The sequence below is a fragment of the Ylistrum balloti genome, unplaced genomic scaffold, assembly GCF_031769215.1.
Source record: "Ylistrum balloti isolate Yb309-2 unplaced genomic scaffold, AGI_CSIRO_Ybal_v1 Utg370800, whole genome shotgun sequence".
Taxonomy (NCBI): Eukaryota; Metazoa; Mollusca; class Bivalvia; order Pectinida; family Pectinidae; genus Ylistrum; species Ylistrum balloti.
Window position 1 is genome coordinate 458834 of NW_026782466.1, and position 23418 is coordinate 482251.

Genomic DNA, 23418 nt, shown 5'->3' on the forward strand with positions numbered 1-23418 from the left:
GTTTAAGCAGACTCAATTCTACAATCACGGGTTATATATATCTATCATTGTGATGATACCTTTTTCTTTCTCTCTTTCTTGCCTTCGTCTGTACAGGTCAAGGCCAAAAGTCGGACAGTGTACTCCTTTCCTGGTCGACACTTTTTCAGAGAGCAGCTCTGTCTGGTGGGACCAAGACAACAGTGAGTTGCTCCATTGATCTCCAGCTTGTACCCTTCCAAGTAACGTCGAATGTACTTCGGCTTGCCGTCCTCCTCACGACCAATGGCCGACACAAGGCGTGGCTTCTCCCAGTAAAGCTGGGCTGTGTCCTGCGTAAACTCAGTGATATAAAGAGAGGGAGCTTCAGTAGGGGCACGTGACCTACAGTACAGGGCCTTGGACATCACATGGGCTATCCGACGGTATTTTTCAGTGTCCTTGTCGTTGGTATCCACCAGAGATGTCTTTACACTTACCACAGCCTCCACTACAACCTTGTACTGAGTGCCTGGTACAAGATCAATAATGTTGGTTTGGGTGTCTCTTGGATCCAAAGTCTTATAACTGGACATTTGGACCTCATCGACACCCTTCTTAGCATTTTTCACATCTGTCCATCTCACGATAATGTTTTTGAGTTGGTTTGAGCCGTAAACTATGGGAGATATCCATGACAATGTCATGGAGGTCGTTGTAGCTTTGGTGACCTTGAGATTTGCTGGAGGTTCTGTGCCAGCCGTCCTCTCTATAATGTAGTTGCTAGGTAACCATGGTGATTCCATGGGTGGCACCATAACATCGCGTGGCAAAACCTTTGCCTTTTTGAACTTGTGTTTTTCAGGAAGACGGTCAAAGTATTCATCTGTTACAGCGGTAACACGTATAAGGTATTCTGTTTTTTCTTTGAGGCCTTCAATATCTATAGAAACAGCATCGGGCAGAGCATCATAGCTAATATGGTGAGGCTCATTCTTGGCCATGGAGACAGCATCAATACGAACACCTACAAATATAACACATTTCAAATTAAAAGAACATCACACCAGTGTTTCCAGATTTAAACTATGGATACTTTTTACGTAAAGAAAGTTTTTGGACTAGCCAGGGCCATTTCAAGGCAGGGTCTCCTTGTCAAAGTGTTTGGCTACCTCACTGAACATTGTGCAAAAGGACTGTCACATTCTATCCATAGTGATTAGGGTACAGTGTTTTGCCCTAAGATGAAATCATGGCAGTCCACCATGGTTAAGGATGGAACCACACATCTCAGATCTTCACCTGAGATAGAATTGGTCTCATGTTCTACCAACAGTCCTGACTCAGGTTAAGTATATAAGATAATACATTTTACATTAACAGGTAAGATAAACCTTGGCATTTCATTCAATACATTTTTTTCAAAAAATATATATATTTCTTAAATTTAATGATAAATTATTTAACAGTCATTAACACAAACCCTTTGTTTCTATATGTAGATTGAATGACACTTAGATATACCAAAAATAAACAGAATAAGTTGTATAGCCTACCGATAACACTGGCACCATGTTCTCTGGGTGGGTTCCAGGCTACTCTCAGACTGTTACAGGTGTTAGCACTGACACCTAAGTGAGATGGTTTACTGGGTGGTTTAGCTGTCTTCAAGGTCAGGTAATCAGATGTCGCAGTCAAGGTGAAGGTGTTTTTAGTCTCCTCCTCCGGAACATCCGCTGAAGAAAACAATTTTTGCTTAATTAAAGCACTAAAAAATATATATCTATAAGAATTTGAAGTTATTTTGAAAAATTTTAATAAATTATCAAAAACATGAATATGCTGTTTTTTTATTTGTACTGTTTGTATTTCTATCTTACCTGAACTGACTTATTGTTATCAGAATATTAAGCAAACATTAAAGATCTACTTTACAACCAGCAATAATAGGTATTTCAGAATCTGTGGACAAATTCTGATAAAGTGTAAAAAGATATGTTTATATTAGAATTAAGATTATGCAGATGATCTATCAATTTATTTGCTACCAACAACATTAAGTCAAACTTGTCTATAAAGGCCACCAAAGGGAGCAGAGAAAAGTGGCCTTTATATACAGGTGGCTTCGGTATAAAAGTGGCCTTTAAAACAAGTTTGAAGGTATATTGTTAGATGAAGTTTTTTTTATTGTTTTCAGGACCTTACATTAAGTATTGTAAAACAGATAAAAAGTCAAACTACCTTGGTCTTCTTCGGTTGCCTCATTCTTCATGATCTCTGTCTTGACCGCATCCACCACAACAGTGTAGGTGGTGTCTGACCGCAGTCCAGAGATCAGTAGCCGGTTTTCTGAAGGTATAAACAATTCATCATCATTCTCTTATATATCACTTACTGTACAGTTTCAGATTGAAGCAAGTCTCTGCTGCAATTGTTACTGTCAGAACAAAATTCTTTTCATTTAAGACGAAAAAAAAACCAACCCAAAAAACCCAAAAAATGAATTTTTATTAGTAGAGCCAATTTTCTTACAAGAAAATCCACAAATTTGATGCCTTCTTATCAAAAAACAAACATGGAAAGTGAGTTAACTTGTGGAATCAATATTTGCAGACACTGAATATTTTTCAAGTTTTGAATGAAATACTAAGGTACTATAAAAGATAAATTGACAACTACTGTGAAACATTTCCAATCTGAGTCGTGAGCGTTCAGTCACATTTAGAGTATTCTAACTGTTACTTCTACATCACTCTGATTCTGTCACATCTACAGTACTCTGACTCTGTCACATCTACAGTAATCTGGCTCTGTCACATCTACAGTACTCTGTCACATCTACAGTGCTCTGTCATTTCTGCAGGTCTCTGTCATTTCTGCAGGTCTCTGTCACATCTACAGTACTCTGTCACATCTACAGTAATCTGACTCTGTCACATCTACAGTACTCTGACTCTGTCACATCTACAGTACTCTGACTCTGTCACATCTACAGTACTCTGTCACATCTACAGTACTCTGACTCTGTCACATCTACAGTACTCTGACTCTGTCACATCTACAGTACTCTGACTCTGTCACATCTACAGTACTCTGACTCTGTCACATCTACAGTACTCTGACTCTGTCACATCTACAGTACTCTGACTCTGTCACATCTACAGTACTCTGTCTCTGTCACATCTACAGTACTCTGACTCTGTCACATCTACAGTACTCTGACTCTGTCACATCTACAGCACTCTGTCACATCTACAGTACTCTGACTCTGTCACATCTACAGTACTCTGTCTCTGTCATGTCTACAGTACTCTGTCACATCTACAGTACCCTGATTCTGTCACATCTACAGTACTCTGACTCTGTCACATCTACAGTACTCTGTCACATCTACAGTACTCTGTCTCTGTCACATCTACAGAACTCTGTCACATCTACAGTACTCTGTCTCTGTCACATCTACAGTACTCTGTCACATCTACAGTACTCTGTCTCTGCCATGTCTACAGTACTCTGTCACATCTACAGTACTCTGACTCTGTCACATCTACAGTTTTCTGATTCTGATATAGAACTAACACCATTATTTTGTTTCTTATAAAATATCACAACTAAAAACCTCTGTATTCTGACAATATTTTGTTGGATTCCACCAGATGTTGGATTGCACAGGTATCTGTGTTTAACACATCAGACACATCGAAATTGAGTAATTTGGCATCTTTGAAATAACACATCTGAATTTTTTTTTTGAAATTGCAGTCCCACTTAAACTTTTACTGAAACTGATAACTACATGCTATTGGTGATAGCAAACACTTATTTTCTGCAACGAATGAATTTTTGTTACCTGTAGTTTCATCAGAAACAATGTTGTCAACAGGTTCCTCTCCGGGCCACCATCGGACTCGGAAACTTTCTGGGCGCACAAAATGGAATCTTGTATCGTCTGTCAAAAAACAGAGAAGATTGTCACTATATACAACAATATCATAATAATGATTCTGATATAACAAAATTGGTCCAAATCAAGGTTTGAGGAAAGCTTGTAAGCAATGAAGATCCAGGCTTCCATTGCCTTCACCAATGTCCAAACATCACTTCATTTGAGGAAAGCTTGTAAGCAATGAAGATCCAGGCTTCCATTGCCTTCACCAATGTCCAAACATCACTTCATTTGAGGAAAGCTTGTAAGCAATGAAGATCCAGGCTTCCATTGCCTTAACCAATGTCCAAACATCACTTCATTTGAGGAAAGCTTGTAAGCAATGAAGAGCCAGGCTTCCATTGCCTTCAACACCAACACAATATTGTATCAAATTTTCACTTTTTATAGGAAATAACATGAATTCTTCAGTAAAAACAGGAAGACTTATTAAAGAAATCAAAATAAAATTCCTGAATTCAATTTCAACCAACTCGAGGTTATAAATCAAACCGTAAGTTCTTTGAGAATAAGTTAGTTTTTAGGAGTGAATTTATGAAAGGTAGATACATGAACCAAATCCTATTCATAAACACACTGTCAAGATTTGAGCCTAAAGTTCTTGATATCCTTGTTCAGTTACAAGGATAACATTTATCAATACAGAAGTCTCGAACTTAAACCTTACCTTGATGACAAAGAGCTCAGTTTCCAAACCAATCCTAGTCTTAACAGTATATTGAAAATCTTCAGCATTATGAGAAAGCTTTGAAACATGTGTTAGACTTGTTTCATATCTTATTGTGTATAAGTGTATAGCCGTAACAGATAAGGTATATCAGTAGTGAGATTTATTCCATTTTTCCAGCCCCATCTGTATAAATCTGTGTAATGAATGTGTCTCTATACACAATTTCTAACCTAACATCACCTATTATTGGGCGTTAAGGGATTGGAAATCCTTTACACATCAGAGATATTTAAATCAAACATACTATGCCTAATATATGGTCTGTACATCTCCTCTATGGCAGAATAGACTTTACAGGACAATAAATCACATCCAACAATAACGCATGTTATAATTCAAACTAGAATGCATACATGCAAAAAAAATAATTTGATGTATCTACAGAAATTCTATAATTTAGACCTGTCAGTCTTTTAGAACCATCGGCAGAAGACAACAATATTGTCGGTAATTCTTATGGGGAATCATCGCATTGAGCTTTTATTTCATAGAGCCTATTGACAGGTATTGAATTTCTATGGGAAGGAAATCAGTGACTGTAAGTGAATTTCTATGGGAAGGAACTGAGTGACTGTAAGTGAATTTCTATGGGAAGGAAATTTGTGACTGTAAGTGAATTTCTATGGGAAGGAAATTTGTGACTGTAAGTGAATTTCTATGGGAAGGAACTGAGTGACTGTAAGTGAATTTCTATGGAAAGGAAATTAGTGACTGTAAGTGAATTTCTGTGGGAAGGAACTGAGTGACTGTAAGTGAATTTCTATGGGAAGGAACTGAGTGACTGTAAGTGAATTTCTATGGAAAGGAAATTAGAGACTGTAAGTGAATTTCTATGGGAAGGAAATTAGTGACTGTAAGTGAATTTCTATGGGAAGGAAATTAGAGACTGTAAGTGAATTTCTATGGAAAGGAAATTAGTGATGGAATTTCTGTGGGAAGGAACTGAGTGACTGTAAGTGAATTTCTATGGGAAGGAACTGAGTGACTGTAAGTGAATTTCTGTGGAAAGGAAATTTGTGACTGTAAGTGAATTTCTATGGGAAGGAACTGAGTGACTGTAAGTGAATTTCTATGGGAAGGAACTGAGTGACTGTAAGTGAATTTCTGTGGAAAGGAAATTTGTGACTGTAAGTGAATTTCTATGGGATGGAACTGAGTGACTGTAAGTGGATTTCTATGGGAAGGAACTGAGTGACTGTAAGTGAATATCTATGGGAAGGAAATCAGTGACTGTGAGTGAATTTTTATGGGAAGGAACTGAGTGACTGTAAGTGAATATCTATGGGAAGGAAATCAGTGACTGTGAGTGAATTTTTATGGGAAGGAAATTAGTGACTGTAAGTGATTTTCTATGGAAAGGAAATTAGTGACTGTAAGTAAATTTCTATGGGAAGGAAATTTGTGACTGTAAGTGATTTTCTATGGAAAGGAAATTAGTGACTGTAAGTGAATTTGTATGGGAAGGAAATTAGAGACTGTAAGTGAATTTTTATGGAAAGGAAATTAGTGACTGTAAGTGAATTTGTATGGGAAGGAAATTAGAGACTGTAAGTGAATTTTTATGGAAAGGAAATTTGTGACTGTAAGTGATTTTCTATGGAAAGGAAATTAGTGACTGTAAGTGAATTTGTATGGGAAGGAAATTTGTGACTGTAAGTGATTTTCTATGGAAAGGAAATTAGTGACTGTAAGTAAATTTCTATGGGAAGGAAATTTGTGACTGTAAGTGATTTTCTATGGGAAGGAAATTTGTGACTGTAAGTGAATTTGTATGGGAGGGAAATTAGAGACTGTAAGTGAATTTTTATGGGAGGGAAATTAGAGACTGTAAGTGAATTTGTATGGGAAGGAAATTTGTGACTGTAAGTGATTTTCTATGGAAAGGAAATTAGTGACTGTAAGTAAATTTCTATGTGACTGAAGTGAACTGAAATTAGTGACTGTAAGTGAATTTCTATGGAAAGGAAATTAGTGACTGTAAGTGAATTTCTATGGAAAGGAAATTAGTGACTGTAAGTGAATTTTTATGGGAGGGAAATTAGAGACTGTAAGTGAATTTGTATGGGAAGGAAATTTGTGACTGTAAGTGATTTTCTATGGAAAGGAAATTAGTGACTGTAAGTAAATTTCTATGGGAAGGAAATTTGTGACTGTAAGTGAATTTGTATGGGAGGGAAATTAGAGACTGTAAGTGAATTTGTATGGGAGGGAAATTAGAGACTGTAAGTGAATTTTTATGGAAAGGAAATTAGTGACTGTAAGTGATTTTCTATGGAAAGGAAATTAGTGACTGTAAGTAAATTTCTATGGGAAGGAAATTTGTGACTGTAAGTGATTTTCTATGGAAAGGAAATTAGTGACTGTAAGTGAATTTGTATGGGAAGGAAATTTGTGACTGTAAGTGATTTTCTATGGAAAGGAAATTAGTGACTGTAAGTGAATTTGTATGGGAGGGAAATTAGAGACTGTAAGTGAATTTTTATGGAAAGGAAATTAGTGACTGTAAGTGATTTTCTATGGAAAGGAAATTAGTGACTGTAAGTGAATTTGTATGGGAAGGAAATTAGAGACTGTAAGTGAATTTTTATGGGAAGGAAATTAGTGACTGTAAGTGATTTTCTATGGAAAGGAAATTAGTGACTGTAAGTGAATTTCTATGGAAAGGAAATTAGTGACTGTAAGTGAATTTTTATGGAAAAGAAATTAGTGACTGTAAGTGAATTTGTATGGGAAGGAAATTAGTGACTGTAAGTGAATTTGTATGGGAAGGAAATTAGAGACTGTAAGTGAATTTTTATGGAAAGGAAATTAGTGACTGTAAGTGAATTTGTATGGGAGGGAAATTAGAGACTGTAAGTGAATTTTTATGGAAAGGAAATTTGTGACTGTAAGTGATTTTCTATGGAAGGGAAATTAGTGACTGTAAGTGAATTTCTATGGGAGGGAAATTAGTGACTGTAAGTGAATTTGTATGGGAAGGAAATTAGTGACTGTAAGTGAATTTTTATGGAAAGGAAATTAGTGACTGTAAGTGAATTTTTATGGAAAGGAAATTAGTGACTGTAAGTGAATTTTTATGGGAAGGAAATTAGTGACTGTAAGTGAATTTTTATAGAAAGGAAATTTGTGACTGTAAGTGAATTTTTATGGAAAGGAAATTAGTGACTGTAAGTGAATTTTTATGGAAAGGAAATTAGAGACTGTAAGTGAATTTTTATGGAAAGGAAATTAGTGACTGTAAGTGAATTTTTATGGAAAGGTGTGACATGACTCTTAGTGAGCTTTAATGGGAAGGTACTTGGTGAATCTCAGTGAACACTTTAATATTTGCAAAAGGTTTATAATACTACAATGTAAAGACTCATAGCATAATATATGTACAACAAACCATTGTCATTCATCGGTTTTACCTATAGGACCTTGGTGCTTAGTTTATAAAATAAGGGCTTGAAAGCCGACTAATGTTATTGTGCTTTCTGATGAAAACTTTTAAAATACAGACGAATTGGTTTGTCCCCATAAAGGAACAGCCCTCTGGTGCCTGGACAGTTTCAGCCAGTGTTGTAGGTATAGGTGATCAGAAGTTATTGTATATAACAGGTACGGTCAATGTTTGACCAGTAGATACGGGTGATTAAGGGTTATAGATATGACAGGTATATTACATGTGATCGATATTTACCCAGGTAAATGGTTGGTGCGGTAACACTTTCACTGTTGACAGTAGCAACACTTAGTCACCATACGACCATTCATGATGTTTACCCACACTGACTTCAAACATCTCATACTCTCAGCTGAAAACTCTATACATCTGTACTCAAACAGAAACATTGGAGACTGCCTAACCACAAGTACATCCCATCACAGTCTACTCATTACTTTCTTGGTACTACAGGTATAATGTTCTTTCCTTGTAACTTTGGGTCACATAATTATTTGCATTAACGCTCTAGAATTTCTTATTTAGAAATAGCTATACCACAATGTTTTGTAAAGACCTCTCTGCTTATGAAATTAATTAAACACAAATTTTGTCCTGATCGTAAAATGAAAGTGACAAAAAAAAAATTATGCTTTTTGAAAGCTTATATATGATTCTTCTTAGTAATAATTGTTAATAAATACTTGTTACTATAAAAAGACGGAGTGGAAGGACATGCCTTAGCTGACAGTTACGTGGAGAAATCTTATTGTCCACTTTTATACTTACAGCAGTTCTTGTAAGGTCAAGAAAAAAGTTCCGCAGAAAAACATGAAAATGTTTTAAATCTAATTTGGACGAACAAAAAAACTTAAAATTATCATATATTGTGAACCCCTAAATGTTCAAAAGAATAATGTTTTACTTATCATTAACCAGACAACCAATCAGAAAACAGCTGATAAACAGAGGTTTACACTCTAATTACAAGATTACCATGGACTTTCATCAGAAGAATAAACTAACACAAACAATAGTTACCTTGAAACTTATAAATATTCCGCCATAATATTTCCTTATATTCAGTGAGGAATCAGTTTCCGTCCATTCCTGTTGTCACTTTCTTGATATAGGTATCACCATGCTTTCTAGTATTGTACACAATTTCACAACCCAAACATATGCATTACTCATTAAACACGACCCATGAACTTGTAATTTCTCTTCATGTACTTATACTGTATCAATTAGATCCATATACAGGGTACAATATACATTCTGGGTAAACACTTCATAGTTTTGTGAGTGGTCAGATACAAAGGTTTTCTAACACACTTTATTCAGGAGCTACTTCTCAGCTATATGGCGTCTTGTTTGATCTAATAGACACACATGCTCCTGGATTAATCCATTGGAGAGTCCACAAAACCAACATTCTGTATCCAAGAATTATTTACATGATAAGATTTGATTAAGACATTCTATTAAACACTGTTGAAATCACAAAAATATTCCTAAAACATTTTACTGAAAATTTCTTCTTAATATCAGGGATGTCCCTGTTAACATCTAGAAAATTATGCACAGAAATCCATAAGGATAATTCAGGGTTTATAATTTCCAATAACTGATCGTCCATGGGTTTTTGGAGAAGTGTAAACAGTGTTGTCTATATGATGTCACTCATACCTCGTCTTGCACAGATACCATGACACTGTAAATATTGTTGTGAACCGACAATCTATCCATTCATAATCCAATCCCTACTGCTGGACAACAATGCGTGTGTGTACACATATATCTGAGCCGTCAACTCTGTATCACTCATCACTCTTTAGTAACACAAATCTGATCCTATTGGAGTTAATATATCTTGCCAACAAAGACACACATAACTTTGAACTATTTGACATCCACTCCATGTGAGTAACTCTATACTTATAATTAAAATGTGTTTAATCGGTTGTTGCAGGCTAATTAACCCTATAGAATAACACGCCTACTTCAATAACTTTTCAATTCAAACTATTGGGACTTAACCATGGGAGATATTTAATAATTTTATTCTTTATTCATCGCGACAAGCCATGATGTTTAAAGGTAATACACTATACATATACTTACTTATTGTGAACCAATAGCCCATTGAAAAACTTTAATGTTTCGGTAAAGAAATTTTTGTCAGTTCAGAAAACGATAAATTCAATATTTTTTCTTTCGGAGATTTGACACAAACTTATTCCTTTAAAATTTTCCCGTTAGAATATGTCATTTTAATCCTATTTTAAAAAGGATATTCAATCTGAGATTTTATCCTGAAAGATTACTGGTAACACAAACTGTAGGACATTGATGTACAGTGTTGGAGGGTTAAGTGAGAGAATGCCTTACACGAGGTGTGTTGTTGTGGCAGTGTGTCACACTATCAGGAAATCTGAGATATGTTTGAACATCCATACAGATCTAAGTATATATACAAGACAATGCAAACAAACCAAGAACCTTTTAAAAGACAAACAACAAGTTGGTTTCGTACTGCAGACCGTCGTCTCCTATTACATGCGGCTTTCATAGTGCCAATACCCGAACTTCCACGTACAACAGGAAAGGAATGACCGAGCACAAAACACTATGTCATTATGATGTTCACAAAACATGAACCATTATTCAGGAGTGCTAAATTAATTTTTCATAAGCTGTGAAAAAAAGACCAAAGGCAAAAGCTGACATTAGATAAGTTCTAATGAAAATCCTGGATTACTTAATTACCTGTAATTATAGACGATGAATAGACACTTTTTAATTACATCATGTGATTTATCAATTTATCTTTTTCTGATATTATACTGTAATGTTAGCATATTACATAATTTTCAAATTAAAAAAAGAAAAGGAAAAAAAACAAAAAAAAAACAAAAAAAATAATTTGCTCGTGGTATATCACAAGGTTGAACTGCCAGATCAATCAATTTTAATTTGTCCAAGACTTACTGAAACTTCATTTTTCTTCAGATCTTTATTAAGTACTGTCTTCAAATCACAAATGACAGTAATAATAGCAATATAATCTTTATTTATTTTACAACAATTATGAAACAACTTATTTCAACTTATACTAAAGAGTGCCCAAGGAAAACCCACATGATAGGGCAGGTGACTTCCCTGAATCGAACCCAGGAACGGCTAGGTAAAAGGCGAATGTGTTATCACTGCACCACCCGACTATTTGAATGACAGTGTAACTAATTAAGCCTGGAATAATTTTTTCTCAATAAAATAATTATTTCTAATTGACTTTGATTTTGCAAAATTGCTAGAGAAATTTGATGGAATTTAACATACATGTACAAAAGTAGACACAGGCGGACCATGTTCTAAGTACAAATTTGATATATTTATAGACCAACTTAAATTCCGCTCGGACATAATCAAATTTTCTACATTTCTAATAATCAGGTAAAATTAAAAGTTGATCCTTCCACTTCTATAATTTCCAAATAGAATGTTTCCTTCTTTGTAAAGGGACAAATCCACTAACTATCTCAGGGCTGTAGGGGGAACATCTTATCAAAGGAGTTTAATGTACAAATCCAATCTCCATGAATCAATCATCCAATGAAATACACTAATACAAATCTACACTCCATCTGATCCAATCAAATTATCCGTTTGATAAATCACAACAGAAATCAGTGATAAAAGAATGACAGAATATTCAGATATCAATCAATCCTTGTCTCTAACCTTTGTTAATGCGCCATTAAATCCAGTGGTGTAAATTTGTTTACTGACGATCGTATCATAAACAATAGGTTTCAAGTTTCTATAAAAACATGCAAGTTCATGATCTAGACATGGTAAATTCCTGACTCCATTTTAAATGCTTCTAGTTCATGACCTTGACCTCATGATGACACAATTTGGTATAACAGAATATATTGATATCGCTACATTCTAGTTAATCTAATACCTAAGCTATTTTTTCTAAGTCACGTCAATAAACATAACTCTGCATATTTTAACTCAAGTGGTGCAGGTTGGTGATGATTATGGGGACATTTTATGATAAAAACTTTGATCTCATTCTGAAACATCTATTTCCTTGCACTTTAGGAAGTTGGATTTTTTTATGCTTGTTGATATGCCTGGTGGTTCTGTTGTTGTTTACCTTGTTCTCATTTGGGAACATGACATTTCTCACTTTGATTGACCAAGATATACATTGTGAGGGTCATTGACGAAGCAGAAGACGCTTATCCTTCTGGAACACCTAACCTTGTACTTTTTCAGAGGTCTCTTAATTTTTCTTTTGTTCATACTTTCTCATTTCAGAGAGTTTGAGTTTGAATTAAGATTTGACAGTCAGTATTTTCTTTGTTGTTTTAATGACATTGACCTATGACCTCCAATAAAGAACTAAATTAAGGCATGATATACAGTAACACTGATACATGTTTATTCTGTCAGTTAATGATAGAAAAAAAATCTCATCCATCTTATTTTTACACCATCAAACACTGCAACTTTAACAAACAATGATGACCTGTAAATAAATTCATGTATTTGACCATGATATATTTCAAACAGTTTAAATGCATCAAGCTGACTATAGAATCTTATATCTATCATCAAGTCAGTGAAACATTTCTGTAACCATGAATCAGTATAATAAAGCTTTTCTGTGACCTAGAAAATCTATCAGACTTGGTTTAAGAGCATGTGATATTTTGACCTTCTTTAAAAAAATTTTTACCTTTTATGTGACCTTTCAAATTTTAAGAAAATCAATTTAAGTATATATATAAAGCAGTTACTAGGTTTAATACATTTTATTTTGGGTATAACCTAAAATTTTGATAATTCACTAGTAATTGACCTAACTGATGTTCTTTTTTGTAAAACATTCACAATTTATCAGAATAAAAATGTGTGTGGACTTAAAAAATATTCTAACAAATATAAATTTATCTATATGGGAAATATTGACTATTTTTCCCTTACATGGATCATATATATCTATATAGACGCAAGTTTTTTTACTGATATAATCCTGATGTATAGATAAGACATGCATATCATTCATGGATAATTAAGTGTAGACAGCTGAGATCTAGATTTGTATCATAAGGTTGAGGCTTCAGGCCTTTGTAACTCAGTACACAAAACATGACATAACCTCATGGGGCCATGCTTTACAAATAACATGACGTAATCTAAATTGTACTAAGTCCTCCTTAATGATTATCTCTGAATTAGATCTTAAAATGACATTCATTCTATTTATACTCATTACAATTATATCTAAAGATCATAAGTTGAGACATTTTATATAATTTTTTTTTCATTTTATATTATTATCTAAAAAATTTTATGATCAGAGTTTAATTTACATATCTCACAGTGTTAAGAGATAGGTGATAAATAAAGTAGGTAAAATAACGTGTTTCTCCACAGAGCGCCATCAAACATTCAATCTTCATAATGGTTATTATATTTATATATTCTGTATAAACATTATTTATTTGACAACATTCATGAAAAAAAATTATTTCATTTATATTCATCACTTTTGTTGGCCATCTGGATGAAAATGTGTAAGGGTTCTTAATATAGGAGAAAACTGGTGAACATGGGAAAAACCCACACGGTCGGGCTGTTGACCCCTCACCTTTTCATGTCTGTTCAGGGAATCAAATCTCGGACGTCCAGGTGCAATGTATTACCCGACTACTCGACTGTGTCTATATATCATACATGTACTAATAACCAACTGTACCTACCTATAGTCCAGCCAATCAGAGCAGAATGGCCTGTCACCTGGTGAATTCTCACATGAGAGGGAGGCTGGACCAGGCCCGAATATACTATCTTTAGTTTACGTCCTGGACGACAACCTGCATATCTGTCACCCATGTGCTCCTCTAAAAATAGAAACATGTTTCTCATGAAAACATTTTTCTTCTGTTTTGAAATCCTTGTAAAGTTATGATAAATATTATTGATGAAAAACTGATATCATTCTTTAGATATAAAAATCTATACACAAAGATTTAAGATTTTTTTAGTGTAAGTTACGTGATTAAGTTCGGAGAGAATGTAAAAAAATCTGTGAATTTAGTCTTACTTGTGATAAAACAACAATATATGGAATCGTTAAATGTTTTAGTCAGCTGGCATTAAACTATATTTGACTAAGGTTATATATCGTGAATCTAACCATCACTAACTCAACAAAGGCCCAGGGATCATAAAAGACAATTTCAGTCCAAAAGGTCACTTTACGAGTTACTAGATGAATGAAATTTTTGATATGCAATGAAAAACAGCGTTTTTTTTTTTTTTTTGTAATATAATTGATAGATAAATTTTCAGTCTGAAAATTTTCCATGATCCTAAAGCCTCTGTCCAAAATACATTGTAGTCTTCTATAACAAAACTAAGTGTAAACACTGACATCATCAAAATGACAGTTTTGTATTCAATATATATCAGTTTTCTTCAGACCTTGACCTATCCCTTAAGTCAGCTTTGACATAAAAACATTTGCTTTCTATCAATCATGACTGAAATTGTTATTTTCTTTTTACTAACTCTTCCTTCACTTATTCTCAACTTTAAACAACATGCTATCATAAATCCCACATAATTTTTGTTGCTGTTAGAACCCTATATAATTGGATCAGTGTAGATCTATTTTGTGTGGTACTTGATTATGGATCTCTAAACATGCAGTATCAGGTTTGGGATACCTTATAAACCCTTGTACTAGCCTATCATATCAGCGGAGAAAAGCAGTGTAAGAGACCCAGAGGGATCCTGGTGCCCACTATGGTATGACCTTTATTGTTTCAATATAGATGAATCTTTATTTAATCTTCTGTTGGCTAGCTTGTTTTCCTGATCAGTGCCAAGTTTGTATAACCAGGGACTAAGAGGAGATGAGACAGATTCTTACAGCAATTCTCCACAAGCACCAATAACAAACTTTAACTATCAAAATCCATGATGGTTCTAATTGTCAATCAGTATTTCATTATTTTTTTTTTTGGTCATTCCAAAACTTAGATGTACATATGAGATTTTAGAAAGACCACCCAGTTCTTGTCGAAAAAATAGCAATAGCATGTTATTAACCTGACAAATCCTAGATGGCCACTTTTTAGGTAATTTGGTTTTTCGGTCAGTCCTCATGACTGAAGAACTCACATATGAAATTTCATAAAAAAAATCCCTATCAAGTACTTTTCAAACAGTACCAATCACAACAGAAAAACGATAATCTGTTGGCCATCTCATTTTTATCCAAAATTTTTTTCCAAAATTAGACATGCACAATTTCCAAGCAATTCCAAGCAATGTTTCTTTAGAAAAGTGATAAATATTAGAATCCAAGATGGTTGGCAGTCCCCTAAACTATCATTATCAGTTTATAGATTATGTAAGCATGCAGTATCGTGTTTGGGATATACTAACCCCACACTAACCTATCATGTCAGTCGATGGAAGAAGCAGTACCAGAAATCCCTGAGGAATCACCATTTGGAAATGGTGGGCTTTGAGGTCAAGAAAGGAAAATTGCATGCTGGGAAATGTAAGCCTCGTTTGACAGTCATACCATATATTGATTTTTGATAAAAATTGCTTATTTAGAGAAAAAATTAATCAAAATCTTAACAATTTAGTAATAAAATGAGATCATAGAATTGCTTCTAAAAGAAACTGAAAAAGTTAATTATCTTTTAAAGAATTTTTTTAATCATTTAATCAATGTGCTTATAACAGGACAATGAAATATGATATAGTGGCAATTTAATATTGAACTTTCCTCTTAAAAGCTTATTGCTGGGATAATTACAGTTTTGAGTAGAATATAAGACTAGCTTTAGGAAGGATTAACATCAGAATAAGGGTCACTAACATGTGTTTAGTGCACCAACCCTTGATGTAGTTGATTAATTCTATGTCAATATTGTTCATAATGACATTCCATTTATCATAAAAAATATTTCCACATATTAAGACTCACTTTTTCTGCTAGATGATAAAATATTATCAAATCTGATATTGTTAACTTGAATTTCAATAAATCAAGGGTTGGAACAGTAAGATTAAGGTACAGAAATGCATGAGGAAGCAGGATAAGGGTAGCTTGGATATACATGTGTGGCAGTGTTACCAAAGGGGTCTCGGGCAGACTTTGGCATCTTAGGCCAGCCCGTGGTGGGCATATCTTTGGAGTATTTTATCAGAGCACTGCGACTCAATGAAAATTCTGTTAATGAAAGTAGTGACAGAAATATACATAATGCTGTGTGTTAATGTAATACAAACAGACTAATACATCTGGTCCCAGTCGCTCAAAGCATGGTAAGAGCTAACAATTTTAATTGTTGCCAAAGACAAAAACAAGGACTTTCATAGCATAACTGGCACTTATCAAATATCAATCTGACCTGTCTCAACAAACTTTAAGCTTTTCTAATTTTGTTTAATTCCTATTTAAACTTCTCACTAACCACTGATTAACTATAACTAAGCTTTGAGCAACTGAGGCCTGGTGTTAAAATGATAACAAACCTTATACACATATAAATATACAAGGAAATATTCACCTTAGTTTATCTTTCATTTGATTCACCTGTTTATCAGAAGGATGAAATTAAAAGTGTGCTAACTGCAAAATTATATCTGTTGTGGGGTTAAATTTATATGCTTAATAAAGAAATATTGAACGAAATACTATGTTGTAGACATTTGATTTCGTGGATGAATAAAGCTCAAATTTCAATGACACTTAATCAGGCAGCTATTGGATATATAAGTCCATGATTCAGAGTATCAACGATATTGATGAAAATCGATATGATTGTATAGTTACTTAAAGCAGATAAACATGTTTTATCATTGTCAGGTGAATTCAACATTTAACAAAAACGAAGATTTTTATGGAAGGGAGAGAAAAAAAAATTGACAAATATTTCCTTGTATACAATATTAAAATTAGTGTACAGCTGAAATATTTAAGTGACAAAATTAGGATTAGTCAAGTGCAACAAAGTACTACACAATAAAAACAGGAAGGTAAACACAGCACGTGATGTATTAAAGAAACTAGAAAACTAGATAAAAGTTAGTATAAAAAGTATATCTAACAAGATTTGTTTTATTTCTCACTAAACTACTTAATTTAATACAAATCAAAGAAAAAAATATTTTCTGTTATTTATTTTTTACAATCTTGTTTATGTAATATTAAGAAATTTGTGTATATTGAACTCAAAATAATAATCCATGTATATAAACCCTAGACACAATCTGTAAACCTATGAAACAGTCTATTTAAGTATATCATGACATGAATATGATAGTAATTTGCATACAAGCGGCCCTACACATGAAATTGTTAAACAGCTCAAACAATATCATCATTACTGGTAGAGTATGGAGACACATTAAATCAAATATCAAGCAATGAATTTTGAAGATTTCGTTTCCCATTTCCAACATATGACAGCTGTTAATTATTTGAATGCTAGCTTAACAAATAAGTTAGAGTGAGAGACAGGGTAAATGTATAACACTTAAGAACAGACTGTAACAGACTTAAGTAATTGTCTGCTTTCAAATGAAAATTTACATATGAGAACCAAAGAATTTGCTTAGATATTCAATTGTATGTACTGTATGATATTGAGGTACAACTTTGACTTACCTGCATCATCCATTTTCCCGGACTTGTCCTGTTCGGCTTTCTGGCGGTTTGCGATCTCTGCCTCAATTTTTCCTATGGGATGCTCCGTCAGGGCAATGAGTTGTAGAGTAACAGACTCGCCTAGAGTGATGTCACTGATTGTCCAGTTGTTGATGTAGGGAGGGATTAGACCTCCGTACAAGTGTCCATTCTTCATCATACGGTAACCCTAGAAACACACAACAAAATATATATATATATACCAGCTGTTCTACATCACCCTGAAAACAAAACAATAATAATGTTGGAACAAATACAGATTCTTCAGAAAGGATCTTAACAAAAAAAAAAAGTAAGTAATATTTCAGATACACACCATTGCAATTTTGGAAAAATAAATTTCACAAAAAATCTTTTCCAAGTTTTTTTGCCAGCATTGAATTCAATTAATCCCCACACAACTAGACTTGCCCTCATAATCAAGGGTGAGAAAAATGAGATAAGGAGAAAATTTTCCGATTTTATATAAATCTATTATGTAAATCTTCTTCATGGTATTGTCAAATGGGCATCAAATATCATCCATGGTAATAAGTCTAGTAATTTTTTAAGCTTTTGAATAAAACAAAATGAATTAGTTATAAGCCCACTTTTATATGGTAACAGATATATGAAATGTTATGAGATACGTACAGAGAGCTTGACATCGCCTAGCTGCTGAGGGGTCCTCCATGTGACCTCTATGCCCTTGGTGGTCATAGATTCGAGGTAGAGGTTAGGGGAATGAGGTACTCTAGGAGCTATGACACGCAGTGTATTGGACGTACGACTCTCACTGCGGCAGAACACCTGGTCCTGGAATGGGTCAACATTCATACTCCCGGCAATACACTGTAAACAAATATATTAAACATACTTCAATATTTTTAATTCTAAGCAGAAAAGGTTCGAGACCATATGTATTGATCAAGCTTCATTTACCATCTAAATTGGAATTCAGAATCCTGAAACATTTTCTGCTGTTAACACTTCAATCAAGAAAATACATTTTCTTAGCAAAAACACTTTCCTGAAACTGAAATTAAAACCAACTAAAATCGATTACACAATAATCATGTGTCCTGATTCAGCGTTGGATAGGTATCATGCTCCTAACTCACCTTGACCCCTACGTCCACAGCCTGGTCAGCTGGTAGGTCATACAGATAGTGATGGTAACCCTGATGGTTACTCTTGTTGTTAGGTTTTACAATGTCCCTCTTCTGACCATTCTGATATATTCTACAAAAATATAAAGTCAATACTATACAATTCGGTATATCTAAACTATTTATATATTGGTTCAAATTTATGTACACAGAGGAAATATACCCCTATTACTAAGCTGACTTGTATATCTTCACATAAACTCTGAAATGAACAGAATATCATTATAACAATTGTCAGAGTGCAGACCTTGATATATGTTTTATCCAACAACCTTCAAAATAAATACTTTATCAAAGGTGGACAACTTTTTTTTTATCTCGGGACGAAAATATTCTGGTTAAGCTTGACAAATCAATAGACAGACATACTGGTAGTAGCAGATGGACTCTCCCTGTGGGGTGTGTACATGGCTCTCCGGTTTCTTCCAGCTAATCAGGACACATCCTGTCTTCATTGATGTCTCCTGTGATATAGCGGCTGGAGCAGGTGCTCTCGGACACGAGATATAGATTGGACGAGAAGCTTCACTCTCTATACCGTTACCTTGCTTGGCAACAGCTTTAACCTGTACACATATTGTCTTCCCTGTAAGATAAAGAGAGATTTAGCTACATTCTCCACAAATAGGGAACCCTAAAACACTGACATCAATTTTGTCTCATAACTCTTACATAAAACATTTACTATTTAAAACAAATTCAATAACATGAATTTTTCTTAAATTTATGAAATTTTCATTTTTTCTCAGTTTACAACTGTTCAAAAATAAACATTCTAGTGTCATTTCCTCCATAAAGTTACCAAGTAGATAATATTACAAACAAATTTGTAATCATCATTTTTGCTTTCTGGAATGGCTAGACAAAAATAAAATGTACAGAGACAACTGTAAGGGGACATCTGATAGTGCAGTCCATTTACATGGCAGACTCTATTCTAACAATGTACACATTTTTCACAGTCACATTCATATTTGCAATTTGTTTTGGGAGTTCCATTGGGGAGATGTACAGATTATTTTCAGGTTTAAAACACATTCATATATCTCCTAAATATTGTACAATTAAACAACTAATCTTTTAAAGTGTTTCTGGTGACTAATATTTTGTCAAATTCAAATTATGGAAGATAGAAAGTTTTACTAAATATTCTTGCTTCAAATTCTGATGACAAATCTAATATCTTTGATAAAAAAAAATTGGAAGCTCGTATATTCATACAAAAAATTATACCTGGTTCAAGTTTGTTAATGACAACGCTCCTCTTCTCAGGGGGAGTAAGTCTAAATGGCTTGTTGTCGACCATGAGTCTGTATCCCTTCAGTGACATCTCCTTGTGCATGGCTGGTTCATCCCACTCCACTGTAGCCTGTGTAAGGAAATTATCTCTGTACCTTTATGTCTATCTTAAACTCTCAAACTGCATCATACTTATGCCTTTCGGTATATTTAATGTTTTTCATGTTTGTTTACCAGGTTTAGTATCACTCAGAAGTTTTCAGGTCAGTAATTTTGCAGTAAAATTTTCAGGGATTTTTTTTTTCATCATTTTCAAGATCATTGCAGAACCATGAATGCATCTTCAATTAAGACCCTCAGTGACATTGGGGAAACCCAAATTTTTTCCAAGAGATTGTATTCCAGGAACATACAACTTAAATAACTCCACATTTCAGTCTCTCACACAAGATTCTTCAGCGTGATCCGTGTTTGTGTCATACCTGGTACATATTTTAACTAATACCTACCTCATACAGATCAACAGTACAGACCCTCAGACGAGGGGCAGTAGGGGGACCCATAGTAGTGTAGTATATTACAGAGGATGTGGTCTGGACCTCGTATGGCTGGTTTCCCTTTAAGGTGTTGTAGTTGGCGATCACAAAGATTCTAAAAAAATTCCAAAAACAAAGGCTTACTATACCCCTCAATAAGTACAGACAAAGGTGGTGAGGACATAACACGTATGAATTTATATGACGTTACAACAATACCTTAAATTGAATTTATATTATGTTTCAATTATACATTTAACTGACCATTCATTATAAACAACAGTAACATGACAAGAGGTACTATTGATGAAATGCTCTGAAGTGATATAGATAACTATTTTATCTTTTTGAGATAAATCATCTTTTTATATATACCTGTAGGTCATGCCTGGCATCAGACCAAATATGGATTTCTCCTGCGAGTCCTGGACATTCCAACAATGCTGCTGAGCTCGAATCTGTTTATCTCCCTCCACGATATTACAGTCAAAACTGGAAAACGACATATAGAGAGTGTATTACATAATTCATAGTTATGACAGAGGTAGTATCTCTTATACATGTCACCATCATTTTTTTCTTATTTTCAATGTCTTGTACCATGAACTTATCAGATTTCAAGCCCATGTCTGTTAGTGCACCCATCATATAGAACAATGTCTACATGTCCTTTTTCATAGTTCTGTAATTGTCTGGACTCCAGTCAGCAGTATTATGGTGGGCAATGGACTTGTTATAGAATAAATAAGCTAAAATAATCGTGACAATATTTTCAGAGAAATCCTTATAAACTCAAGATTTTTTTCTGTTTGAACTCTTTAACAAGATGAATAAAGAATCAGGCAGACTTCTGACAACTGTTTCATCATTGGCAATACCACTGAAATGATGAAACATACCTGTGGTCACTCTTCCTGAACTCTGGTCCAAACTTCTGACCGACGATGTTCACTACATACAACAGGAGGGTATAATCTGGTAGTACTTCATCCTGGAGCAGCCATTCCACCTTCACACCTGTCTTACTCTTGGAACTGACTTTAATGGCAGGGGGAGGAAGGGTGTTTTGTTCATGGGCTTTTTTGATAAGCTGTTGAAGAAAAAAATAAAATTAGTTACAAGAAAGATCCTCATACAGTGTGGAGGAAGATTTGCATGACTATTTATGGTTGTGCTCAATCAGTCTCTGGAATAGCAGGATTGATGAAATGTAAGGGCGATAACTCTTGAAATATCAAATAAGTTACATACTCAACAATCACTGATGAATTTTACCATACAGGATAATCTATTAATGTTACAAGATGCTAATAACTGGAAATAAACCAACCCTAACATATTGCAATGTCAGTATATTCACTTATTAATACGATATCATTGTATGTTAGTAGGACCACCCTCTTCTTTGAATCAGAGATAGTGAGATTGTGTTTTTAGCCCCTACTACTGGTACAGGGTAAACATTGGATCGTATAGATAGAAATCCATACATGACTTTAAGAAATAGCATGACAATATATATATATATATATATATCAGTTATTTTGACAACATGGTCCTCTCAATCAACCATTACACCCCTACCTACCAATTACCTTTTCTGTCCATAAGAAAAAACCTCAACTCTAATAACAATAATCAAAGTGACGTTGTAGTCAGACGAGATATAGGTAAAGGTACGTACCACTCCATCATCCACTGTCCTCAGCAGTTCCATCCTGTCTGCAGCAACAGCCACCCTTCTCTCCGTCACGTCCATGTCATCCAGTCGGGCTTCATCTAGCTGCACTGACTGCTGCACTTGTATAATGGCTGTTTTATTTTTCCTTTTTCCAATTTCCATGGCAGCCATGGTAGGATGAGGCTCTATAACTGTTGTCGGGACTCTAGATGTCTGGTGCTCACCTCGTTCCACCATAACTTCCTTTGGCGTCATTGAGTTACTCATACGAGAGCTAGTGCGGGACTCCTTTGTGCGTTTTATTGACTTATCATTGTCAGTAAAAGACTTGGAAGCATCGAAACTGAGATGATTGCTCTGACTTGGGATAGAGGCTCTGGACTGGCTGTCTCCACTGTCGGAGCTCGAGTCTTCATCGTCAGTGTCCTGGTCGGTGGTTCCATCCTCACTTTCATTGCTCTCCGAAACAGATCGGTGTGGTATACCTTTGCGGTACTTCTGGTACTCGATGCCATCCTCGTTGTAATCATACTTCCTTGGTTGGCGTGGCGACCTCTGAGGTGTCTCTGTTCCTACACTTTGGTCTGTGTAACAAACAATACCAAATTATTTATCACAAAACATTAAATTCTGAAATACCCTAAATTAAATCTTCATAAAAAATACCTTTCTGTTGATCAAATCTAAAACGAAATATTTTTAGAAATAACTACCTAGTACATAAATATACAAATAATTGATTTCTTGTACATTTGATCCCTAAAATAACGGGAAAAGTCATCTGGTCTGCAACACCTGTCAAACTAAACAATGTACATTAATGCGTTCATAACATTGTTATCTACAGGATTTTTCACTGATGAATTTCGAGAATTACAAAGACAATGGAGGATTGAAATTTCCAGAGAGCAAGTGGCAAAAATACTAATTCCTAGTCTGAATTCTGTATTTTTTCAAAACTGAAAAACAAAATATAGAAGACAGTTTCTGTGAAAACAACACACT

The 23418-nt window shown here is 34.5% G+C and overlaps 1 protein-coding gene across 1 annotated transcript in view; it reads right to left on the reverse strand.

The window, feature by feature from the left end:
* LOC132558588 (uncharacterized) overlaps positions 1–23418 on the reverse strand; it is a 67628-nt gene that overhangs the window by 12496 nt on the left and 31714 nt on the right. The window contains exons 32-46 of the mRNA XM_060223175.1: positions 22417–22997; positions 21632–21822; positions 21108–21224; positions 20706–20847; positions 20191–20326; positions 19327–19543; positions 18910–19030; positions 18443–18640; positions 17771–17978; positions 16235–16330; positions 13839–13979; positions 3809–3907; positions 2200–2307; positions 1515–1694; positions 60–985 (exon numbers count right to left, since the gene is read on the reverse strand). Of these exons, the coding sequence (XP_060079158.1) occupies positions 60–985; positions 1515–1694; positions 2200–2307; positions 3809–3907; positions 13839–13979; positions 16235–16330; positions 17771–17978; positions 18443–18640; positions 18910–19030; positions 19327–19543; positions 20191–20326; positions 20706–20847; positions 21108–21224; positions 21632–21822; positions 22417–22997 (3461 nt within the window). The remainder of the gene's footprint in view (positions 1–59; positions 986–1514; positions 1695–2199; positions 2308–3808; positions 3908–13838; positions 13980–16234; positions 16331–17770; positions 17979–18442; positions 18641–18909; positions 19031–19326; positions 19544–20190; positions 20327–20705; positions 20848–21107; positions 21225–21631; positions 21823–22416; positions 22998–23418) is intronic.